The sequence below is a fragment of the Coloeus monedula genome (assembly GCF_965178545.1).
Source record: "Coloeus monedula genome assembly, chromosome: 20".
In the NCBI taxonomy this organism is placed as follows: Eukaryota; Metazoa; Chordata; class Aves; order Passeriformes; family Corvidae; genus Coloeus; species Coloeus monedula.
This window is the reverse complement of record NC_138800.1, coordinates 2,892,922-2,918,309: the sequence shown is the minus strand read 5'-3', so window position 1 is coordinate 2,918,309 and position 25,388 is coordinate 2,892,922. Positions and strand designations below refer to the sequence as shown.

Sequence of the window (25,388 nt, the reverse complement as noted above, 5' to 3'; positions counted from 1 at the left end):
TACAGGGGTCAGGAGCTTCCCCTTGCACAAGGCAGGCATATATTTAAAGAAGCAATAGCAGAGAAGAGATGGGCTGGATATCCCCCACTGGAGACAAACCACAGCATTCTGTTTTTCAGCACTCAGGTTTAAAAAAAATCTCCCAAACACGACAGTTCCTGACTACTCATCTCACTAAGCAGTACCAGAGGATTTTATCATTACAATTACTTCATCACAGGATCAGCTCTCCTGCAGTTTCACACCCCATGGTGAAGGACTGCCTTTCCTGGGAAGGGGTAATCCCCACAGGATTAGAGCATTTCGGAGAGTAGGCACACACCTCCCAATCTTCTCAAAGCACACTATTTATTGAACACACACAAGTGACAATACAAGAAATAAGTATGATGGTGATTTTCCCTGGATGGACAACAGCATCTCCCCTCTAGAGGCCCACCTCCAGGCTGTGCTGGATATAAACAACCATGTACTCCTCTGGCTGTCATGGGTGCAACATCACCCACTCACATTCTGCCACGTGAATAAACTTCCCTGCAGTTTGTGTTTCTCAGTAACCCTGCGGTAGTAGTCATGGTGACAAAACTGGGGTCCTTGGCAACACACCAATGATGCTGCAAATCTATGATGACTAATCCTAAAAGCCTAATTTACAGAAGTCATTTAAATGCTTAAAGATATGCAGGTCACTGCAGGGGGCGATTTAATGGCTATGGCATATTTAGTGGTGAAACAGTTGTACAGGAGGAACAGCCAGGACATCTTCTCTCCATAAAATCAAGTGGATTTTTAATGCAAGATGTAGACTAAAGATGTTTAAAGGAAAGCACAATTAAAACATAAGCATAATAACAAACCCAACTGATTTCCAGTCAGAGACCTGGTCAGAGCTTCCAGATGAAACACTGTTTTAAGTAATAATCCCACACAACAGTATCACTGATACAGTGCCACCTGGTTTATTTGTGCCTATTCAGAATGTAATGAATGCTTTCTTCAATACATCTTGCCCATAAGCATATAACCATGATGCAGGAGAGCCAACTCCCCAGACTGCCCCCATTAAAAGCACACTGAGGACCTTCAGTGCAATGGTTTCCAGCTTTTCAAGAACAGCCAATGGTCCAGTATCTGCTCCATGCTGGCTGCCCCTGTTCATTTCCCACGGGGGAGCATGTGCAGGACAGTGAATCTTGTTACCTATTCAAGGTTTCAGACCTCCAGCTTTTTCCTGGCACTAAAAAATTTAAGGTCATGTCTTCAATTAATATGCTGCTGATGTCACCAAGGGAAGTGCACCAAAGTGAGTGTACTGCTCTAACTGTGCTTGGCTGGACCAGCAAGGCAGCAGTAAATCCACTGCCTCTTTTTACGAAAGCTTTTACGTTTTTCCTCTCCACCTGTCTGCCACCTGTGATCCAACACAAGAAAATGGAGAGTGGTTTCTACTCACATACACCTCACCAAAAAGCCTTTGTATAGGCTCTCTCTCTGTCTTTATACAAATAAAAGAATAAACACTGTACACCATATCTTACCCCAGAGAAGGCAAATCATGCTGGCCTCAGTCTGTAGAGTCCTAAATCTGTATCCCAGAGTGCTAAACAATTATCCCTCACCCAATTTGCTGTGGTTTTGAGTAAGCATCCACATCACTCAACAACTGCCAGAGACAAGCATCGACACACAACCAGGTTAAAACACCTGATCACACATGATATGATTTCTGTGTCCTGATCCACTGCTTTAACCCAGTACCCCCTGCCCTTCCTGCATAGGCATCTTCCAGCAGAAAGGCTTCCTTCGTGTGACCAGGAGCTAGGACATGAAGCACATTCATGTGGCAGAATGTAGGCTGCTTCAGTTAAAAGCAAGCAGACAAAAATACTTGTTGGGTAAAATCTTAGTTCTGCTTACGAGGATTTCCCCCTTATTAACACTTGACACAACATAACTGCCCTTGTCATTGCAGCTGAATTGTAGCCAATGCACGCACAAAGCACCATTGGTTCCCGTCATTAGTTCGTCAACGTTTCTGTTCCTGCAGAAGAAATCAAGTTTAAATAGGAGTTACCTGCACTCCCACTTCATTCTGTTCCTGTAATAAGCAATAGCAACAGCAATAACTATGATAGGTACTAATGACTTCTTCTGCAGTTTAAAGGATGTGTCACTTGATGTATATAATGCATGTGTGGATGTAATCATGAGATGCTTCTCGTGTAAATTAATGCAAAACAAATACTCTGTAAGTCTTGAAGTCAGACTAAACCTTTGCTCTTCTGAAAAACAAAACCCCTTGCTGATCCCATTTGGGGATTGAACAGCGATTTTGGAGGGTGTGGACAGTTGTTCTTTCCTGTTATGCCTGCAATGGAGCCATTAGTCTCCTTGACCATTGTTCGTTACCAGGATGCATCTACTACAGTTACAAACCTGCATGTAGATTTATGCCATTGATACTAGCATCACAGTCTTAGTGCTTAGGTACAGAACAGTACCATGACTTATCAACAATGAGGAAAAGAAATGGCAATGCTTTACATCAATTACAGCACAAGATGGGAGTCTAAACCCTGCTTTCTGAATCCCTGTGTGAAGTTGCTTCAACCACAGCTCAGCTTCACCTCTGGTGATAACACGTCTACTACCCTCCCCCAGTACTACCATGAGCCTTTAATTAAACCACTCACACAATTCTGTGATACACTGTGTTATTTACAATGTTGTAAGGCTCTGTGCAGACTGAAATCCTGGATACAAAGACTTTTTTTGCTCATGAATTTTTCAGCCAGGAGTATTTAGGCTTCTGTTGCTGAAATCAAGAAACCCTGCACGGTCCTTATTAGCGGTGCCACTCACTGCTGCTGTCTGGGTCACCTCCCTGCTGCTCCTCCTTGGGTCACTTTCAGTAGCCTGTCATGTTCCCTTGTATCAAGGAGACCATAGCTGTGTAGGGCACCATAGCTGATGTCTACTTCCCTCCCCAGAGAGGCTGCCACTGCCCTCAAGCCCTAGCCAAGGCACTTCCATCGCACAGCACTGGTCAGCCCGGGCTGCCCACTCTACCTCTGGAAATGGTACTCCAGGTTCTGCACTGCCACATCGACGTTGTGCTACAGAGAGGAAGGGCAAACCATGGTCTGCATCACACCTGGGCCGGGTATGGGCATCTTGGGGTGCCCATTTCTGCAACTGTAGCTGGAGTGAGCATTTGGGCATGATGGCAGGTCCTGCTGGCAGTTCAAAGGAAGGCTTAAGGACGGAAAAGGCAAGGTACTTTTAGCTGCAGCTCAGCTACAGGAGAACAACTTCCTGTAAAACACTACCTATGAAGTTGTCGAGTTTTCAATGGCTGCCGCAAAATCTAATCCCTGCTACACTTTATGCTCGGCTTCTCCTGAAACCCAGTATCTGCCATGGCCATTTAAAACTCAGCTGAACAAAGCATTAGGAGACAGGCTGTGTGGACCGATGGCATGGTCAGTGGGGTGTGCAGAGAGGTGACCTGAAGAGGGATTTACCATTTCTAAAACTCCAGTTAGAAGAAAAAAAACAAGAGTGGACAAGAAGAAGAATAAAAGAACAGGTTGCTGTGCTACCTGGGGGACTTGCAAGCTCTTCTCAACATCTGCAGAAGGGGTTGAATCCAGAACCAGAAACCCTGGGATGATGCTAGTTAAATGCTTCAATGGATTGGACGTTATCTTCCAGTATATTTTTAGTTGGCACCAACAGACATTACATAATGGCTATTATATAACAGCATTACAGCAACAAATACTGTCTTTTGTGCTTTTTGTTTGGTTTTTTTTCTTTGTTTCTCTCACTCTCTTTTTCTTCAAGACCTTCTCCTTAGTGGAGGATTGATCAGTAACTGCACTTTCCATCAAATGAGGCAGGCAAATCCTTAAGATAAAAAACAAATGGAGTAAAAATATTGCTACTAAGCCTGTGAGCACTTCTCTCTTGCCCAACCTCAAACAGAATTAACTATTCCCAGAATAGAAATTCCACTAAGGCTTCTCTGAAATTTAAAGGGACACGCTGTGATTCTCTGCAGACACTAAATTTCTCAATATTGTTTTTTTCTCTATCTCACAGTGATAGTTCAGAAGACAAAAATAAGAGGGTGGGGGAGAAGCACTACATAAGAGATGCTGAGGAAAAACTGAAGGGTTTTTTTATCTGCTGGTAAGATCATTGCTTGTTGGTGCTCCTTCAAAATCTTCTCTGGCATATTTTTATCTTTTCTTCTTATCAGCCATACTGGCAGAGCAACAAAGACTTTTGCTTCCAAACTATGTGCTACATGAAAGGGAGAAGAAAGTTTCCAGAAGCCAGAAATATTTCCTTTCCTACATTTCCTATCTCTGAACCTAAAGAGAGCCAAAGCAGGCACACTGCCTCTGAATGCAGAAATAAAATCAGTTCAGTGGCACACCACAAGCTCCCATATCACGTCACCCTGCCAACTCAGGCCAGGGCCCTCTGTGCTTCTGTAATCCCAGCACAGAGCCTCCCTGACAAACACAGCACTCCCAGGACTTCTGCCTTTCTCATTCTGGCCCTCTAAAACAAATGACCTGATTCCAGGAAGAGCAAGAGACATAATCTGACAAATAATCTCTTCTTAGCTAGCAAGTTGCTCCCTTCTGTTGTTTCTCTCTTCCACCTCCCTAAACCTGGAAATGCCATTCATGCTCTCCATGGTTTATAAATAAACCAAACCCTGGACTACCTAGATGGGAAGGCAGTGTGCTGTGCACTTCACTGGTGTCACACACAGGAACAAAAACAACCCTGGGAGAGTGGAGAAGGAAAAAACACAAACAAATGCAGCTGCTTGGAGAGCACTATGTCAGCTCAGAGAGAGACTTCTTGGCTCTAAATGCTATTGCAGCAACAGCAGACCCCACTACTGAGAGTGGCGCTCTGAAGGTAGCGATTGCAGCCCAACGTGGAAGCCCAGCCTGGCAGGGCTGCTCCTGGGAACATGAGCAAAAGCCCAAGAAAGCAGGACAAAGAGGAAGCAGAAGAGATGAAAATGAATTAGCTGGCATGACAGTGTTAGCTCTGGACTAAAGTAGTGCAGTTAGGGGACAAGAAACAGCATACAAAAACTTACCAAATGTACTAAGTTTTATTATTACATGGGGAATACGGCCTTGTTTTGTGGACTTCTGCCATCTAGCTATTATGATGTTCAACAATTAAATTCAGAAAGAGGAAATTTGCTGGAAAAGCTGGCTTGAGAAGTTGTTTTGAGCTGTGAAGACATGAATGCATGAGACTTCCTCTGCAAGTAGTCTGTGCTAACCACAAAGAATACAGTCCATTTGCCATTCAGGACTGAAAACACTAAGAGAAACAAGTGTCAAAAGCAGTAGGTGTACTTCCATTTGTCATAGATTTCTCCTCAATATAAACCACTAAGGGATTTTACAATAACCAACCACTTGTAGCACTGGAAAATAGCAAATACACATTTAACTGAGACAAAGGTTCATGGTTCTCAGGAGAAAGAGTCCTCGTTCATTTCAAAGCTCCTCCCTGCTGAGCCTCCAGCCCCAGGTGCTTGGGATAAAGGCCCCTGATATGGCTGCAGTGGTGTTGCTGCTGTTGAGTGCCCTTCTCAAGATCAAAGCTCTCCAGGCAAACAGCACAACTGCTAAATCCCTTGTTAATGAACCCTGCGGCATGGCTGTGCTTAGATGGCGCTTCCTCATGCACGTATGCAAAGCAGGGGGAAAAGGCATCCTCAGGAATCCACAGCTGAACAGATGGAGGGGCACTGTTTATCCAACACCGACTGCAGTTGCTGCTGCAGCACTTGTGCCGGAGTCGCAGCAAACAGCCTGTCCCCAAACAGCGCAGCCACAATGGGAGCGCGCCTGGGGGTTTTCCTGCCTGGGGGAAAGAAAAGGATGTTTAATTTAAAAGGAAGGGAGCAGCATACAGACTGTGTGAACTTGTAAAAATCAGGTTTCACTCTGACATACTCAAATTTTGGCCAAGGGAAACCAGCTGGACTCTACAAGGTCATCTCAGTGGACCCAAACATGCATTCCCATTCCCACCCAGCCTCTCTGCACATACCTTTGCGACAGCCTGATATACCAAACCTCTCTCCTGGGAGAGCAGCAGGGTTATCCCTCATAGCCTTGCGGCATAATGCACTGAGGTTCAGTTCCATGGTGTTTCTGAGCTCTTTGGTTTCTTACTTTTAAGAGACTTCCAGGGAAGTGCATACAACAGGACTGTGAAGAATCCTACTAACCAGCTGCATGTCCAAGCACGAGCCTCTGCAAACATGCTGCTGCTGCTGTGCAAAAAAAAAAAAAAGCCAACTCCACTGTAAAGATTGTTCCACTGGATTTAAGATGGAATTAAAACATATTTAACTTTATAAGTAACATGTATTAAATTTAAGAATAAAATAAAAAGTTTCAGATCAGCAAAATATGAACCATTAATCAGACAGACACTCTGAAAGACTTCACTTTGAAATCTCTAGTAATTAGCTATGGGCACTCATCCAAGGAGGCCTGTGAGCTCTGTTTCACTGACATGTATTTTTAAACAACCTTCAGCAAAGAGGAGCTCCATTTGGGGCACAGAATACCAGCTTTGGGGGCTGGGACCAGTGTCTGCCACAGATCATCTTGCAAAGCATCTCACTGGATCCCAGTTCTCCATCTAAAAGATGGAAACAATATGCCCTGCTCCTAATTCCTGCATAGCTTTTACAACTGAATCTCCAGGGAATAACCACCTGTTCCTACACTCACATAGTGCACTGCTGTCACTGTTTGGTGATGAGAGCTGTGTACATCTGTAATATATACCATGCAGACAAAAAAAAACACAGTTGAAAGATCTTCAGATAAAATACAGCCAGTCTGTGGCAGCACCAGTTAGCCCTATCATTCCCAATTGTATTTAATGCATTATCTGAAATCACCCAGCAATACAGAGCCTGCAGCCTCTTTAATAGCATATTGATGACATGTTTTGCACAGTCCATGATGCAAGCTGCTAGAAGCATCTCTCAGACTGCTTTAACATCACCTGCAACTCCAGGTATGCTGAAATTTGCCTGGGCTAGGTAAGGAGAGGTGACATTCCACCAACCTAGTGGCCCCTGCCTACTTGTGCTGAGTACAACATGTATTAACTTCTCTGTTTGCAAATTGCCCAGAATGCTCCAGAGACAAGAGTTTACACTGGTAACAAACACAGAATTAAGCTGACAGTTTTAAAAGATTAGTAAAATGTTGCTTTCCATTCAAATTGGGGGAATAAATGATTATAAGAAAATAACTTCTCCCACAGAACGTTTACTCTATCCTGGAATGCATCAAGAGATATCTGCATTACTGCAAATCTTCATCAACAGAAATGCAAATGTTTAGAAAGAGGGAGAAACAGAGGAACAAGATGATCTGTTCCTTCCAACCCAAACCACTCTATAATGGAAAATAACACAGTTAAAAGGTTTTTCAGATTGGTCTGTATGAAAGAAAATGGGCAAGCAGTGCTCATCTAAACTCTGCCAAAGCAGTAACCACTTCAGAAGTACAAAAGCCCTGCAACATGGGAGCCAGGACAGGGGCCCTGGGGGAGTAGGCTGCCCAGTGCTGGGCCCAGTGGGAGCCCAGCAAACCAACTGCTGCTCGGCTGGGAGCAGGCAGCAAACTCACTCTTCTGTTCTGTCAGAGCCACCACTTCCCTCCCTGACAGTGCCAGTGGGGGTTCAACCCCACAGTCACTTCTGCAGCTTCTCGAAATCCTCAAGCAGAACAAGGCACAGCCCAGAGAATGGCTGGAAGGGCCTATTCTTGAGCCAGAAGCACCACTATGGCTTGGCTTCTACCTGCCCACCCTGCAGGACATACCAGCTGGAGAAAGGAAAACCCTGCAGAGGAAGGTGAAGTGCTAATTATAAAAAACAAAAGAGCAAGCAGAAAAGCAGCCATCGAGATGTTCAGTGTGCCTCATCAGTTGAGAGTGGGTTGATATAACATGCAGTTTGGTTTTAAATGTTTGCACGACATAAGTTTTTAATCTAAGATTTTACTGATCACGTGCACTAAATGGAGCAGAAACAGCTGTACTCCAAAGGGCCCTGCACTTTTTTCCAAGAGGTGTTTCTTGCCCCCATGAGTTTACATTTCCATCTAATCCAGAGATACCATGGATATAAGCAAAAATGCATTCTGTCTGCTTTCACAGCATGAGAAGCAAAGAAAAGCAAAGAAGGTAAGTAGAGACAAGAATAGTTTAAATTCATTTCAGACATAATCCAAGAAGTCCAAAGTGGAACTTCACTGTACACTGCAGGCAATCAAAAGCAAAAGTCAGTCCCATGACAGGGCTTAGCAGAAACTCAGTACAAGCTCTCAAGCAAAGAAACAAAACAGACATCTTCAGAATAAACACAAGTTCTGAAAGAACTGACTGAGAGAGGTGATGGATGTTCCAGAGAAGGAGGCTTACAAAGTGATGCAGACTAAAACCCTGCTCCCCAGCTTTACCCTCTCCTTCCTTCTCACAGCTGGTCAGTCTGTGGGCAGACAGGCACACAGCTTGTCAGGGAATGAAACGGTTCATGCCTTAAACATTGTTATGAAGTAGTTTTGCCCATTATAGCAAAAACTGTATAAAGAAGCTACAACCACAGAAGCCTCCTTGAAGATGCCTGACTGGAACTTTGGATGGTGAGTTAAGCCACCTAGATAAGATAAAGGGGATGCTATTGTGCAATCATCTCAGGTCTAGGGAGAAACAAACAGGGCTGAGGGAAAGGAATGCATCCACAAGAAAGCCAAACCCAGCAGCTGCACCGAAAATCATCTCTGGCTGCGCTTTGGGTGGGGAGACCACCACCCACAGAAGCCAGATTTACACCACAGACTTCCCCCTCGAACAAGCGGAGGGGGGGAGGTTTCAGGTCCATGGTGTGACCTCTGGTCAGAGGCACAGAACACCCATCCTCCCTTACACAAACTGGCCCAGCTGGGGAACCCCCAACCCCACAGGCCACATCCACAGGACATGCAAGTGAGAGGCAGCTGAGGGGGTGTCATAATCCATCAAAGACCCCCCCAGAGTGCTCCCCGGACGCATTCCTAAGGCTTTGCACCACAGAACTGCATGTGATGCAAAATGATGCAACAGATCCAGAGTCTGCTGCAAGAGCCTGGCCCCCGCCCCAGGGGAGGTACCTGGGCATTCCCACCTGGCCTGAACGTATATTAATCCATCGGATTCTATGCTTTTCGAGGGACCTTCACCACCAAAAAGACCAGCTGGAGAGGATCAATGGAACATCTTTGGGATCCATGGAATGGTGATATTTTCTTTATTCTGTCTCTCTTTCTGTCCCCACACCTCTTTTCTACTTTTTTCTCTTCCTTTTTCTCTCTTTTCCTCTCCCTCTCATATTTGCTATTAAAGAAAACCCTTTCTTTAATTTACTATTAAATAAAAATACTATTGACTTTGGCATATGGTCTTGTTTGCACCTTAATTCGGGCAGAGGTATTTCTAATAACTTGAAAACCGGATCATGACACAGCCCCAGGAGCAACCTCACACCTTGGCATGCCTTCAGCTTAGACTCCTGCCTTCAGGCTTGTCCTCCCCAGTTCTGTTCCCGAAGTGCTGCCTTGACACAGCGAACCTCTAATTTGTAAGAATTAGAGCTGGACCTCCAAATCTTGGGTGCTAGAAGCAAAAGGATAGATAACTTTTTCAGCTCTGCTGTGCCCCACTGTTGTGAAAAGCCACGGGACAGCATGGTATGAAAGAAAACATAGAAGAGAAGCATCTCGCAGAACAAAGCCATTGTGTTTGCACTGGATTTGTATGACCTCTTCCTTAGAGTAAACAAATCTAAACTTCTGAACCAGACACAGTTAGAGATGACTCTCCACTCCCAGAACTCCCCACTGATCTTGAAGATGAAAGAGAGCAAGAAAACACTAAATATGAGGTTGTTGCAGCCCCATCTCTTCCATGTGTGGAATGGATGGCCCTTCAAACAGGTAAAAGCAATCTGCACTTGAGTTAATCATCAGTAATCTACTCATTTATTTATTAAGCTTTTATAACTTCGCTATACCTGTGCCCTTGATGAAAAGGGTGATCCTTCTTCTCAATATAGCTGGACATTATCTGTACATTTTCTCCATAGGGTCAGTTTACTGCAGATCCCATGACAGCCTGGAATTTCGGAAAGCAATGCATCCATCGTCTGTCAGGGATCATGCTCCACAGTCCTGGTCAGTCCCCAGTGGGAACAGCTCATCCTGCAACGCTGCAAACCAAGTAAAGCACTAATGCACGTGCCCAAGCCCCTCAGTGAAGGTTAAAGACTCATTTAGCATCTGGTGTTGAAAATGGTGGTTCCTTGCCGACAACTCACAAATCATCATCCTGCAGCCTCCTTTACTCAACCACTCTGGCATGGTAACTGAGGATTTATCTTATACATGAAAATGTTTAAAGTGGTGCAATATTGAGTGCTCTGCTGGTGGGAGGCTGCCAAACAGAGGTTGTCACAGGCAGGGACACAATCCAATTTATCATCAAACCAGTATTTCTATTCCTGCCATTTGCTTTATTTAGTCTCCAGCTTCCCACAGTGGGAAGGACAGGGCTGTCTGCAGCCCCAGCCACATTCACCACTGAGTCAGGTGCCACCCCAGTGCCAGAGCTCTGGGTACTGTAATGGAGCTCAAAGCAGCAGCCTGTAATGATGCAACTGAATGCCTCATGCCTCATGAGACACATACAAGAGGAGGTAAATCTGCACAGGCAAACCGAGTTTTTTAATAACCACAGACCTTAATAACCACAGGCACTTTTAGTAATAGTTAAACAAATCGCTCAGAAACAAAACCAGTACAACTACCATCTTGGGTACTGAAAGCCACTGAAAATCTGCAATCATATCAGAGCTTCATGGCCTGCTGCACATGCTGCTGCTTTAGAGTCAGCCCATCCTCCTGCCCCATGCACTGCAAATGCAGCTGGCGTCTTCCACTGCCCTGAGGTGATCTGCAATGAAAGACACCCTTTGTTGTCTGTCAGGTGCTGCTTTGAGCATCCTCGTGGGCAGTTCAAGGAGCAAGTGCTCTAGGTGGCCAATTTCTGCTCACCCACAAACCCAACGCCCACCAGTCTGTTCCTCTTTCTTCTCTTCCCTCCTCCCACCTTCCCCTTCCCAGTTACCCTCTACAGCTCAAACCCCATACTCTATTCCTATTCTCCTTGTTCCTATGTCCATCTTTTGCTCTTTTTTGTCTTTTCTTGTTTTCCCCACTGACCCTGTACCCTATCTTCCCTGACACTAGATTTATCCCCTCACACAACCAGCCTGTCTGTATCTCCATCACTGCCACTCTCACAGATTTGTCCCCAACCATCTCAGACTAATTATTTATACCTTTATTCCGGTTCTTCCGCTGATTTGTATTGGTAACAGCAGGGTCAGAAACCTCCTTTGCTCCTGCACACCCCCGAGGATCTCTGCTCCCAACTGCACCACTGAGGCCTCCCCTACAACCAAGGGTACAGCATCTCCTGCCAGCATGAGCTGCACTACAAACTGCAAAAACCCCACCAGACTTGATGTCACTCTGTCTTAGTTTAAAACAGTCTATTTTTTTTGGTGGGTGGAGAAAGCCACAGAGGCAGCTTCTGAAAGGGAAGCTGCTTGAAGCTTCTACTACATCCAGCAGAGCCAATCCCCTGAAGACTCTGACGATGTTAATGGCCCAATTAGAGGAGTTGGTAACGCCTCTGTGATGACATATTTAAGAAGGGAAAAAATGCGTGCAGAGTCTCTTTTTTTTTTTCTTATGAGGGGCGGGTAGGTGCCTCAGCCAGGGACCTCCTGGGGCCAGGGGTGGCCACACGGCTGACGCTGGGAATGGCCAGGGCCATGCGGCTGGGGCCGAGCGGCCGCGGCCGGCGCCATCTCGGAATGGCTCACAGTGCACTTCTTGCATGGCCCATTTTAGCTAGCCGTGCTGCCAACAGAAGCGGCAAGAGCTTCTCCTTTAAACTGCGCCCCGCATGAATAGAGGTGCTGAATTGAAAGGGTTAAAAATAATTGTACTTGGGCGTAATTGGGCAAGAATAAGATACATTGTAACCAATGTAGATGTTAGCAAATAACTTGGCAAGAGATAGGGAACAAAGCTTGCAAAAATGTAGGAGAAAGCTTGCTAAAACCAGTGAAGAAACTGCTGAAACAGCTAACAGGAGACTGTGCATGCCTAGAGAAAAAAGGTGCAAAGTGCAGAGCGAGGAAGACGTTCAGCCTTCATCGAAATGACCACCGAGCCTTCCTGAGCGCGACCACCAGGGAGCCCTGGGCCTGCGCTCCGCGTGTGCTCCTGATAAAAACGAGTGCTGAGAAATGGTTTGCACAACCACACCTTTTCTAGGGAAAACAATGAATATGCATGAAATGGACCATATATTGTAGTCTGCCGCGTGCCTGGGGTGTGCGTGTTAGGAGGGTTGATCTCCCACGCACCCGGCGCTGAGTAAAGCAAATACCTGTTTCTTGGACTTTGTCTCGGAAGTGTCTCTTGGCCCAGTTTGGGGCGATTCAGAATAGAGCTGGCACTGCAGCGACCGGCACCGCCCATGTGGTGCCAGTGGGGACCACATGGCTAGTGACGAAAACATAGCGAGTAATTCCCCCACACATCTCAGCGCTGCAAAAATCCTACAGAAATCTTTGAACTAGTGGAATTTCTTGACAATGGTACTTATGAACAGCAGGGGTTTTTTTTCTTAGTAGGAGAAAGAGGAGAAAGTGAGGACATGTGGAGAAAACCAACATAGCAACACCAAGGTCAGTGAAAAGAGAGAGAGGGGGAGGAGGTGGTCCAAGCATCAAGAGTTGAAATCTCTCTCTAAGTCGTGGTGAGGACTATAATACAACAAATTGTTTCCCTATAATCCATGAAGTCTATGGGGGGATGCAGCCCATGAGAAAGAGTACTCACACCAGAGCAAGTGGATGCTACAAAGCTGTAATCTAGTGAGGAACTCGAACAGAGAGAGAAGACCCTTGCTTCCAGAGACAGAGAACCCTTGTTTCCAAACTAGAACAACTTATCCTTAAAAAACGACACCCCATGAACTAAATGACCCACAGTGTGCAGTTTTGGGAAGACTGCTTTGCTCATGGGACTGACTCACGTTACAGCAGGTCGGGCGGAACTGCTATTCATGAAAATTAGAACCACGCTAGAAGAATTCACAGAGAATTATCTCCTGTGGGAAGGACCCCACGGCACAACAGAAGAAAGACCCTTCTTTCCCTGAACGAACTGAAGAAAGATTTTTAGAAAGTGAAAGACTGACCAAAACCCCATGTTTTGTCTCCCTGTTGTTGTCGGTGGGAAAGAGGGAAGGACTGGGAAGAAAAAAATGTTCTAAAGGTTTATTTTAGTTCTTATTACCCTTTTAACTTTTAACTCTGTTAATAATAAATTTTCTTTATACTGTTTAAGTTTTGAACCTGTTTTGCCCTTAAGGTATTTTTTCTCCTAATTCTAATCTGAACTCATGAGCCCTTTGTTACGATTCTCGTGGATGCCTGGCTTTTAAGCAGTGTAAAACTGTGACACACTCCTGACATTGCGGCTGAAAAACTCTGGGGTGCACAAACCTCCACCTGGGCTGAATGACTTTAATAAGTGAAGGGACTTTCTCACGCAGACACCTCCACAGCCATGCCATGAGAGGACTAAAGCTCTTCAAAAAAAGTAATTGTCAATATTTTGCAGTATTTCCTTCCAAGCTTCTCCTCCGAACGCCTTAAACAAAATAAAAAATAACTGAAGAAAGTCACAGCATAACCTTCCTCCAAGATAACTGAATCTCACAGAGATTTAGTCAAAGACCATGGGCATTTTACTGAGAAACCCTGGCAAAGTTACCAGAAGGCTGAACTGTGAGCCCCACCTAAAGCAAGTGTTAAACTTTTGCTAACACAGTTCATTATCTTGCAAAACAAATTATCCCAAGTGAACTGTGACATTAATGTGTGTGATTCTCCCTCCAGTTGTTCAGGCTATTAATGTATAAGATGTAATTAGAAGTAAGGGTAGAAAATAGCCTTTGCTGAATATTTTTCAGACCATTAGTTGACAGAATTTTCTACACTATTTCACTCTCGCATTTCTGAGTACAAGTGCCTTCTCTTTAAGTGCTTCCCAACCTGCTAAGCTCGATGTTTTCAGTGGTTGCACTACCCACGCAGTGTATCAGTGACTCCAGCTCTTACTCCACTATTTCACCCAGCTGGAGAAGATCAGGTCAAATTAGGGTTATATTGACAAGCAGCTGCCTTGTTTCACTCACCTCAAAGGAAAAAGGCCAAATCAGTCTTACTCTCTAATCCACACCACATTGTTAGAATTGAAGAAAGAAGCTGGGATAAAAACAATAGATTATTGCATATCTATCCACTGTAGAACTCATATTATTGTCACTATTCAGCAACTGAACTTAGTCACACACTTTTGAGGTGCAATAGATACTTGGAAAAAAAGTACTTGGTAAACACACAAGAGCCTTTCAGATTTTTGATTCTTGGACCACATGACTATCATTCTTTATGCCGTGGCAGAGGCTAGGAGACCTAGCCATGGACCAGAGATCAGCTGCCTTGAGTTCCCTGGAGGAAAAAAAATAAAAAAGAAACAGGAAAAGTTCAAACCCACATAAAGCAGCAGATGAAAAGCAGTATTTAATTCTTTTCCTTCACCCAGTTTTCCACTAACTGCTTTCAAAGCATCACCTTTCCAGTTTCAAACAAGGAAGCAGACTGCACCCTATGTCAGGAGCCCAACTAACTAAAACTGACAACAAAAGCGTCCCAGTCTAGAAGAGTCCATCAAAACCCTACTGAACTCAACCACAGGAATCTCTTTAGAACAGGCTGTTTTTTCCCTAGTAAATTTCCCTCCAGAAACTTCTCAGCTGAAGCGACTTTTTAAAGCAGCTGGGTAAGGACTGAGAATCAGTGAAAACACCATCTGAAACTCTGCAGTGAGTACCCCAGGCACATGCCTTGTGTGAAAGAGCCCTGCTCCAAATCCAGTGTTCTGCACTGCCAACAGAACATCAACGCCCTTTGTCAGAGAACCCAAGTCAAACCCAGCCACCCAAGGAGACTCCTATGTGGAGAAGACATCTGCTGATACCCTTCTCCTCCCCACTGTGAAGAATCAGGCTCATCCACCTGCCTTGCCTTTCCCCACTTCTATGGGGCAGGACAGGAAAGGGTCCTCATCTTTTGGATATTTAAGCCATGTTCAGCATGCAAGTGGCTTGCTAAAACCCAGCTTAATATGCTTAAAATTAAGCAGGTGCAAATGCCATAAAGATGCAGCCATTACTCCATGAAGAGCTATTAAACCTCCTGTTCTCAAGAGCATTTTCCTTTGGGGTCAGTGAAGTACACTCTGCAGTTCCTTTGAACTTCATGTTTATGAGATGCACAGATTGCACTTTTGAGAGCAAACTGGTTTCAACTTGTGGTTTCCTTTTATCCAAATGGGTGGTAATCTGAGACAATCTGAGAAGCTTGCATGGATTGTCCTTGATTCTTGGATACATAAATACATTTCCTTGTAAAGAAAGGTACATACAAGCCACTAAAACCAGGCACATTGTGGCATGTTGGGAGTACTCATCTAGGTCAAGAATTTGTTTATACAAATTCTAAAAATGAATTTTGGGGGGAAAATAATCTCTGCTCTGTTTAGAGCATGAACAGCCATGGTAAACATCCATCAGAGCAGGCACTCCTGTCTGCTGCAAACAATACAGAGCTTGTTCAAGAGGCTACTTTATTTTTGCTCACTGGCTAAAATGCAAGAACAGGCATCCAACAGAGGTCTACCCACATGATGGTCCACATAAATTATCATCCCATTTCTCCAAAATCTCAATTCTAACTTTTCAAAAGAAACAAAATAAAACACCTAATTCACCAAACTTAAAAGCTGAGGATTTTAGCGGTACGACAACAGTACTCAAGAGGTCAGGACACAACCTGTCATCTAGCTGCTGAAGATTCCCTGCACTACTGAGCTTGCCTCACTTATGGATGTCAGTGTCCATGTGTGAGCTGCTTTTTTAACTCACCAACTACAGAAAAACTTGGTTTGGTCCTGGAAGATACAGTGAAAATCCAATATACTTTTCAGTTTTAAGCTAGAGTTTAAGGACAGGTTTCTGAAAAAGAGGAGCTAAATTTTTTTTCTTTTAAACCTCTTCTGTATCCCTGAATAAACAGATACATATACAAATATAGGTATATACACTAACATACACAGGCTTTATATATATATTTATATATATTTAAATTGGCAACTCTTAAGTATACAAGTTCAGCTCAAAGCATTTCAGTAAATAAACATCTTAACCAAGCCCAGGTGTGGCAGGGCATATCACCCCTCTCCCCACCACAGGTGGCTGGTGCAGGTAGGAGAGAAACCCAGGTGGGCAAGTCCCAGCAGGTATCTCCTGGCACCAAAGGGTCTGCCAGCCTAACCAAGAATTAACACCTTGGTATGGACAACATATATAGGAAGAGATAAAAGAAAAAAACATAGGTGACCAAAAGGCCTGCTTTACACTATAAAAGTACTACAGATAGCACAGAGGCCGAAGTCTCTTACACACTCCCTGGGAACGTGAGGGATGACTTCTCTCTGAAGCTTGGATGCAACTTTGGGGTTACTTTTCTGGAAACTGAGGGAAAGGATTTTGATGTGTGCTCCATCACAATTGGATGGTAAGAAACATTGGATCCTGTTATATTATTTCTTCACTAGCTGTAAAATTAATGGTACCTTTAACCCTGCATGTAATACTAGTTGTCTATTTTTGTCTTATTCCTGTGTAGTAGTAGTAGTAGTCTTTTTGAAGTCTTATGTCTATTAGTTTTGTGTCTATTAAATAAATAATTAATTCTATAATAGACTGAATCAGCCATTATTAAAGAACTTGTGAACGAGAGTGGGTCTTGGGGTGCCACCTCAATAAAACTACTGCCTGCTGCCAGAGGCCTGGGCAAAAGGCAGGGAGTTATTTAAACCCACATCATCCATTCATAACACCAGGGAAGCAGGAAAGAAAAACAACTGTGAAATAAATACCTTGCAGATACAGTTACTTTAGCAGGGCTCCAGAGATTAACAGTTACTTAGTGCTTGCAATCTGTTCATCGATGTGAAAGACACAAAGATTAAGAAATCAGATTTCTGGGGACCCTCCAAGGGCTTGTCAGCTGCAATGCCAGTGCTGCTGACACTGCCAGTCCTTGAAAAGTCACCTCTCATGTTTTATCAACCTCTTCAATTTCATGTACTCCAAAACCAACTCAAACAATAAATGCAGACTGTGACTGTGGAGATATAGTTCTTTCCAACTGTAAAAATTCAATAAATGTGGAATTAGGAAAGTTGGAGCCCTGAAAGGGGGTTGGTAAATCTTGTCAAATAAACATGAGAATGTTTGGTAAAACACGATGCTGGAAATCCCAGAGGGAGCAAACCCAAAAGAAAAACAGACAAGCAAAACTGGGAACGTGTTTACTACTGTGCCTAGATGGTCTGCAGAAATCTTGGAGAAGGATTATGAAGGAAAATATACCTGAGTTTTTATGCTACTCTGAAGGAAGCTAATTGCATCTGTGAAGAAGCATGTTGCATCTTACACCTAAATTTGATTCTAGTAAGGATTTAGGATTTATATACTATGTGATTCAAACTGATAAGCACATTCATAGAGAGGGAGGGGGAAAGACAGAGGGAGGTATGAACCCAAACATATTGTAATTCTTTTGATTTGTCTTCTGGGGATTAAGTGTTCTTATTTTAGAATTTTATTCTTCTCTATCACAAGAAAATCAACTGGATTTTTTCTGTCAAGAGTACTATAGCTATAATACAGCTGTCAGAGATGGGATTTTAAGGGAAGATATACTGGGAAACAGCTCATTAAAAGGAAGAATTTGTCTTAGAAAGCGAAGATCTTCCACTGGACTTTTAAGAAAAAGAACAGTAAGCAGTCAGTTCTCAATGGAGGAACATTTGCAGGATAACTTGGCACAACCTATGTTATTTTGTATTTTTATTACGGCTCTGTTTATCCTCTTTCCTAAGAGTCTTGGAGACACTGTGGATAGTTCTTTGAGAAACAAGAAGTTGATGCTCAAAGATCCTTAAGAACTGTTGGGAGGAGAACTGAGTAAGACCACAGACATCATCATGCTACAGTGCAAACAGACAACAGCTAAAACCAAATGAAATTATCAGAGTGCTGACAGAAGATGTCATGGAGACCAAAAGAATGAAGAGGCTTCATAAGGGGTTAGACAACTTTGTGGTGGATTGGTATATTGATAGCTATTAAATATGGTAATGCAGATTTGACCTGTAATTCAGGAATCCCTGTTATTGACTGGTAGGGAACTGTAGTAGGGAAAGAAGAATAAAAACTTCCTGCTCATCTTCTATCCCTTCTGATCTTACACAGAGGACAACCCATGGGCACTGCTCATATAGCCACCTGAGCCAACATCAACAGCACCTTCAAACAGACCAGCACCTCAAAAAAACTGGGTAAAGCCAGATTATTACAGAGAATAATTTTTCACTGTTATTTACATTGCAACTGATGCAGTAATCTCTCTTTCATTGTATTACGGTATCTGAGCATGACCAGTCACCTAAAAGCAACTGGCTATAGAGAATCTATACAGAAATCTTCTGAAGAGCCCCTGGTCAGTGGTATAGGACATGATGTAAATAGTCCTCAGCTGAAAGGCAGGGATGAACTCTGACTGCAGGTTAGCAAATGCCTAATTGAAGTTGCAAAACTTTTAAGTAGGCATTTGATTTATCAGAGTGCAATTTTGCATCATGGTTATATGAACAGGATCTTAAACAAAGAACTTAAAAGTTCTGCAATGGTAAGAAGTGTTATGGAATGTAAATGGAATTATGAGCTCTGGAAAAGAATTAAAATAGGGAGCAAAATGGCAGAAAAAACTTACCTATTTTCTTTTAGATTCAAGACTTCAAGGGATGTCTAAGAATTAAAGGAGGTGACAGACCCCCCAACAGCCAGTTTTTGCTCTCACAGGAGGGAATTTAGAGATCATCAATATGTACAGTCCAAAGCATAAACCTTTTACAAGCACAAGGATCTAATTAACATAACCTGATTCTAACACCCTTTCTAAACTGAATAAATTATTTGGAAGAATAGGTGACTTGTATGTTTATTTCTATCACTGCCTGATTGTGTACTAAGTGCATGAGCCATAAAAGCAACATCTGGGCAGCTATGCAGTGTAATAGAATCCCCAAGGAGCTACAACCCTCAGCTACAGGTATATCTCACCTGCTTTCTTGTTGTCTGTGTGTCCCTGGAATGCTCTGGAGCCTCAGCTATGCAAGTCGTGTTAGTCCTGCTGTGCTGATAAAACATATTTCTGGAAGGTGGTTCCAGCTGAAAGGAAGATTCACAGGTGACACAGTCCAAAACAATGAGAAGTGTTTGAAGCGCAGGGGCAGAGGAGCAGGCATGCCTTTAGCATTATTCACTGGGGCTCACAGAGAGACACAGCTCTGCCAAAGGAAGCTGAAAGACCAACTTGCTTGACTTTCTCATCTCCAAGCTGCATACAAAACTTTAGTGTCATGGTCAAATAAAACATTCTACCATTTTAGGCACATTGCCTAATTAGAAGCCATGGTTATCTGAGAACACTGTTTTTGCAGCTGTCAGGAAATTAAATAACCCAAAGGTAACTTGGAATTAAATAAAGCTGTACAAACACATAGTCCAGCTCTGAAATCCTGACTCTGACAAGTATCCCCTCTGCTTTCCAAGAGACTCATCATCTAACTAGGGCATGCAACTATTGTTTTCAATCAGGCTATAGGATAACAAACACTGATCCTTCTTGAGGGACTGATGCTGAACTTGCAAATCCATATATCAGAAGGCTGCCCTCTCACCACTTAAAAGCAGCAGCACCTCCTGAGGAAAGAGCTCCATTGCAAGTGTCTACTAAGAGAGCAATCAAGGACTGATAAAAGGAAATGCTTATACAGAAATCCCTGCTTTCATCTCATTTTCAACTACTTCTCCTCTTGCAATCCTTGTAACTTTGTCAGCAATCTAAAAACTAAGCTGGTTATACTTTTACACTGACTTTTTAAGAATTAAACAAAAAGGAGAAGTGCATTTCCAATGAGATTGGTGCAGTCTGTGAAATGCACAAAAATGTCCACTTGGAAAATCTGTTTCTGATAGCCTCCTTTCTTAGCTTTCTACTTCTGATTTCTGTTGCAAGAAACAAAAACCTCAGACTATTACCAAAGTCTGAGTTTAAGAGAAAAAGTTCTTGCCAGGCCAGACACTGACCCAGCAACAGAAGGTATTACACAGGAAAGCCAAGTCTGTATACAAAAGCTGTTGTAATATAAGAGCACAACTCCCACCTGGCCATGGACACAGAGGGATGATGGACTCGCTACCGACTACCTGGAGGATCATGAGGAAACTACAGTTTTACAGTAGTGTCTTAAAACTGATATTCAGGTTATTGCAATACACTGGTAAATAAGGTCTGATTTTGAAGTGCAGATAAACAGATGCCAGTTTGGGCTTCCAAGTTAAGGCAAAATCTGATTTGTCCCACAGAGTATGTATGTGACCTGAAACAAGTAATTTGGTCTCCTTTTTACCAGTTTCTTCATATGTGGGAGAAAATAATTTTTACCTCACAGAGGTCTCGTAAGAGAGGAAGTATGAATACACTCCAAAAACAAAGTATCATTATTATGTTTGGCTAAAAACGTGGAACATAGTATGGTAGATTCCAAAAATAATCATTATGTCCACTCTCACTGGAGAGCTGGGTTGGGAATACAAATCCAGTTTAGGCTCTGGTCAGTTCTCAGGAAATCAGGCTACTCTTTTTCTTCCTCTTCACAGGATAGCACATCACTAATAATACGCAAACCTGGAAAATTAAAACCAGATCCAATCTCCAAAAGCTCACATTTTCTCATGAAAATGAAGAAGGGAGCAGAAATTGGCTTTTTTCTTTATTGACAAGCAATGAAGATTAAAAGTTTGGCTCAGGATGTGTTCAAAGCATGGCTCTGGGTGCATCTGTCCTGAGTAGGATTGCTTCTTGAGTGTAGGGACCTTGATGCCCTCTCTGTGCTATGATCAAGAGCTAGGTCCTTCCCAATCTGTCATCCATGGCTTTTTGCTCCCAGCCAGGAAAGCACTGCCATGGCCAGCCTCTCTTCACCCTGCTTCACGAGCAAATGGCAGCCACAGCCCAAAAGAACTGAGGATTTTGTCTCTGATAGTCCAGTAACAGGAACTGCGGAAATCAGCAGATTTCCCACTTCCTGACAAAACTTCCCCTGTGTTTCAAAAACTCCTGGCAAAGGCTTTGCTCACAGACTCTGTGTCTTGGTTTGAAAGACAGGTGTCTGCTAAGGAAGGCAGAAGCCTCCCTTGGAATGGCAGATGCAACACCATTCCCTGTGAGTTATTATAATTTTGAAATCCAGGGGGCTTTTAGGCAAAGATGTGGGAAATAGGAATAACAGTTCTTTACTGTATATATCTATATGTGTATAACCAGTCAAACAAACAGCAATAACTCTGGCAGTGACAGCAAACAATCCCAAACCCAGTGCCAGCCTTCTCGGCTGTCGGGCCCTTTCCCCTCGGGTGCAGTTCCGCTCGCAGCCGGCAGGGGCGCTGGCGGCTCCCGGTGAGCAGGGCAGGTGCGATGGTTCCCCCGCGCCTGCAGGGGGCGCTCCGGAGCGAGCTCGGGGAGCACGCGGCACTGGCGGCCTGGGATCCCGGGAAGGGATGGAACAAAGGCTTCACAAACCCCTGGGCAGCCGATCCCGGGATCCCGGGAAGGGAAGGAACAAAGGCTTCACAAACCCCTGGGCAGCCGATCCCGGGATCCCGGGAAGGGATGGAACAAAGGCTTCACAAACCCCTGGGCAGCCGATCCCGGGATCCCGGGAAGGGATGGGACAAAGGCTTCACAAACCCCTGGGCAGCCGATCCCGGGATCCCGGGAAGGGATGGAACAAAGGCTTCACAAACCCCTGGGCAGCCGATCCCGGGATCCCGGGAAGGGATGGGACAAAGGCTTCACAAACCCCTGGGCAGCCGATCCCGGGATCCCGGGAAGGGATGGGACAAAGGCTTCAGAAACCCCTGGGCAGCCGATCCCGGGATCCCGGGAAGGGATGGAACAAAGGAGCTTCACAAACCCCTGGGCAGCCGATCCCGGGAAGGGATGGAACAAAGGCTTCACAAACCCCTGGGCAGCCGATCCCGGGATCCCGGGAAGGGATGGGACAAAGGCTTCAGAAACCCCTGGGCAGCCGATCCCGGGATCCCGGGAAGGGATGGGACAAAGGCCTCACAAACCCCTGGGCAGCCGATCCCGGTGTCCGGCCGGACCCTCGGGAACAGCAGGCTGGAGCGGCAGGGAGGAGCACAAATCCCGGCTGGCAGACGAGGTGTATCCAAGCGGGGAACCCCCCGGAGGTCTGGGCAGGCAGGGCAAGCAGGGCTACAACGCAGCGAAGGCTCGAAGCAGCGGCGGGGCAGGGCGGTCACAGCCCGGCTCCCAGCAGGGCAGGGAAGGTGGGCTGGGGATCCTGGGGTCTTTCTCCACAGAAAGAAAAACGGCCGAAAAAGAACAAGCAGCTTCTCTCTCTCTGAACACTGAGACCAACTGCCCACAGCCCCCAGGTGAAACAAAAAGAGCAGCCAAGTCCTTTGTTTTCCTGAAGTACTCAGCGATTTTGTTCCCCTACCAACATGTATGGGGGGGAAAATTCCTTTAACAGAAAAAAACTAGGACTAAACTAAAACCCCAACATTCTGCAAGCCAGGGGTGGAGAGGACCTAGCCCAGACAGTCGAAGGCAATGGTGCTGGCTCTGGTTACTGCCAGCAAGGGGACACAGGTAGCGTGTTCCACTGAAAAGCCACACCCACAGAAATATAAGAATAACAAAAGAAGAACCAATGCAGTTGGACTCAGGTTTACAATTCCTTCCGCATTTTCAACCAAAACAGCAAAAATGGTATTTTCTTTTTTTTTTTTTTTTTGAAAAGACAGTATTTCAGACAAGATTTCACTGAACTGACAAGAGTAGAGTAAATAATTACATTTCAAACAAGACTTGAAGATGGAGCCACTAACTTCCTAACTGTATGACTGTAACCTTGATGTTGTGAATCTTAATCCTGTGCAAGATTAAATGCTAAAATATGGTATTTTTAAAAGATTATGTAACTTTTCCCATAAAGGGTATTTTTTCCCACCATAATCTCCAATCTGTTCCACTACAGACCTGATTTTTCTGTAGGCTGAAAGTGCACCCATTGTAATAGGGAATCCTGAGGGACAGAAACTACCTCAATTATTATTATTTATAATGGCCCTTGCCTGTTACATTATCAAAGCATTTCCACATTTACTAATTAATCTTTACAAGGCCTGTTATGAGGTGATTTAATTGGATTATCCCTGTTTATCAGATGAGGAAACTGAAACACAGTGAGAGACTTGTCCAAGGGCAAACAGAAAAGCCTGCAGCAGACCTATGAACTTCACCATGGTGCTCTGGTTCCCTGTGTCTTCACCTTGCAATTGCAATAACAAAGCTGCTCACTTGAGAAAGGCTTACTTGCCCATGGAGAAGCCCTTCCACAAACCCAAGATGACTGTGACTGTTAGGCCAAAAGCCTGAAGAAGATGATGGTTGGCCAGTGTGTCACCATCAGCTTAATACTGCATGCAAAGTAAAATCATCCCCCCTTTAACTGCACAAGAATTACATCAAAGCATCAAGCAAATTCTCCCGAAGAGAACTGTTAGTTTGGAGTCATGCACATGCACCAGTCTGCATTCTAGAGTCAGACAGAAGGATTTCAACTGATTCTAGTGAAAACCAAACAACTAGACACATTGCACTGGGATTATGAGTTACCCTTGATCCATCATTAGTTCTGGAGACTTTGTACCTGGAAAGCTGGAAAAGACTGATCACTGGCATCAGGAAAAAAATAAAGTTGATGAAGTTTTTGGGCACAAAACCTGCAACCTCTGTCTGAGAGTCTCTGTCTGGGTACAGACAGCATTTAAGTTTGTTTGGCTTTCCAATCTCACTTGATCAGGACAATCCTCCAAGCCTGTCAGGAAAAGAAATTTTCTCACCTTGATGAATGACTGGTGATCCTTGGGAAACCTGAGTCATCTCCTGCACTCATGAGACCATCTGGCAAACCTGCTCAAAGACCAGCCCTGGGGAGTGCTGCGCACTGGCATTTTGCAACAATTACGACGTAAGAGATGTTTTCTCTGTTTGCAGATGATGACAGACTGGTTTTTTTCATGGGTTACTGAAGATTCCATTTCTAGACTGAGGTCATAGCATTTATGAGATGCCAAGGTGGAGGAAATCCACTTCCTTGTTCACATTATGAACTTGAGAAAAGTATGGCTTAAACCTAAAGTAGATTCACAGCTAGCAAAGATTGGGAACTGATGGTTGAATGTTTTTAGCCATAGGAAAAGGGACTCATTTTGCTGCTTGTATCATTGATTCCTCAGCTTTCCTTGTGCTTCACTTCTCAGCCTATGACAGGGGGCAACAGCACTTACCCATCTCTCACAGGGTGCTCCATATAAAATTCACTTAAAAAGTAGGGAAAGATGACAAATCACAGTCTTACCTGCACTTGCAACATATAAATGCTTCAAAAGGTCTTGGAGCATGTGTTCAGCCTTGGCCCTTCCTTGCACATTTAGCACCCTGGCATCTCCTCACAGCTGGCAGACTACAGCCAGCTTCAGTACAAACAAGGCAAGCCACCCTTTCCCCTAAAGCCCACCCTTCAGAAAAAACCAGAAATGCACCAGTGGAAGAACAAGCAGATGGTCAAATGCTCTCTAGTGAAAAAATGTAAGGAGGGCTGCTACTTTTTTGTTGAGCTGCATCCTGATCTTAGAGAGCAACTTAAAATTTCAGTGAATTGTTTCATTGTTTCAGTCAGAAAAGCTTTGTAGGTCCGGCATTTATGAGAGGGGTTGGTAAGAATGAGCCCAGGCATCTATCAGCTCATTTATATCGGACCTTGGAAAGTGCTAGGAAGCAGCCAAGATGTAATAAATTTAAGGAGGAAATCATGGCCCGTCAAGTGGTTCAGGAAGAGAAGTCTTGGCTTTCTCACCACAGGCTGTGAAACAAAAATAGATATCAATACACACCCATCTGC

At 44.2% G+C, this 25,388-nt stretch overlaps 1 protein-coding gene across 4 annotated transcripts in view; it reads right to left on the bottom strand.

The window, feature by feature from the left end:
• Positions 1 to 25,388, bottom strand: part of CASTOR2 (cytosolic arginine sensor for mTORC1 subunit 2) — a 130,679-nt gene that overhangs the window by 27,008 nt on the left and 78,283 nt on the right. For 2 of the 4 annotated variants that reach the window (XM_082294558.1, XM_082294559.1), the window contains exon 3: positions 6,100 to 6,322. The exons of the other annotated variants lie outside the window; for them this stretch is intronic. In XM_082294558.1, the coding sequence (XP_082150684.1) occupies positions 6,100 to 6,196 (97 nt within the window). In that variant the 5' untranslated portion in view covers positions 6,197 to 6,322. The remainder of the gene's footprint in view (positions 1 to 6,099; positions 6,323 to 25,388) is intronic. 4 annotated transcript variants of the gene reach the window in all.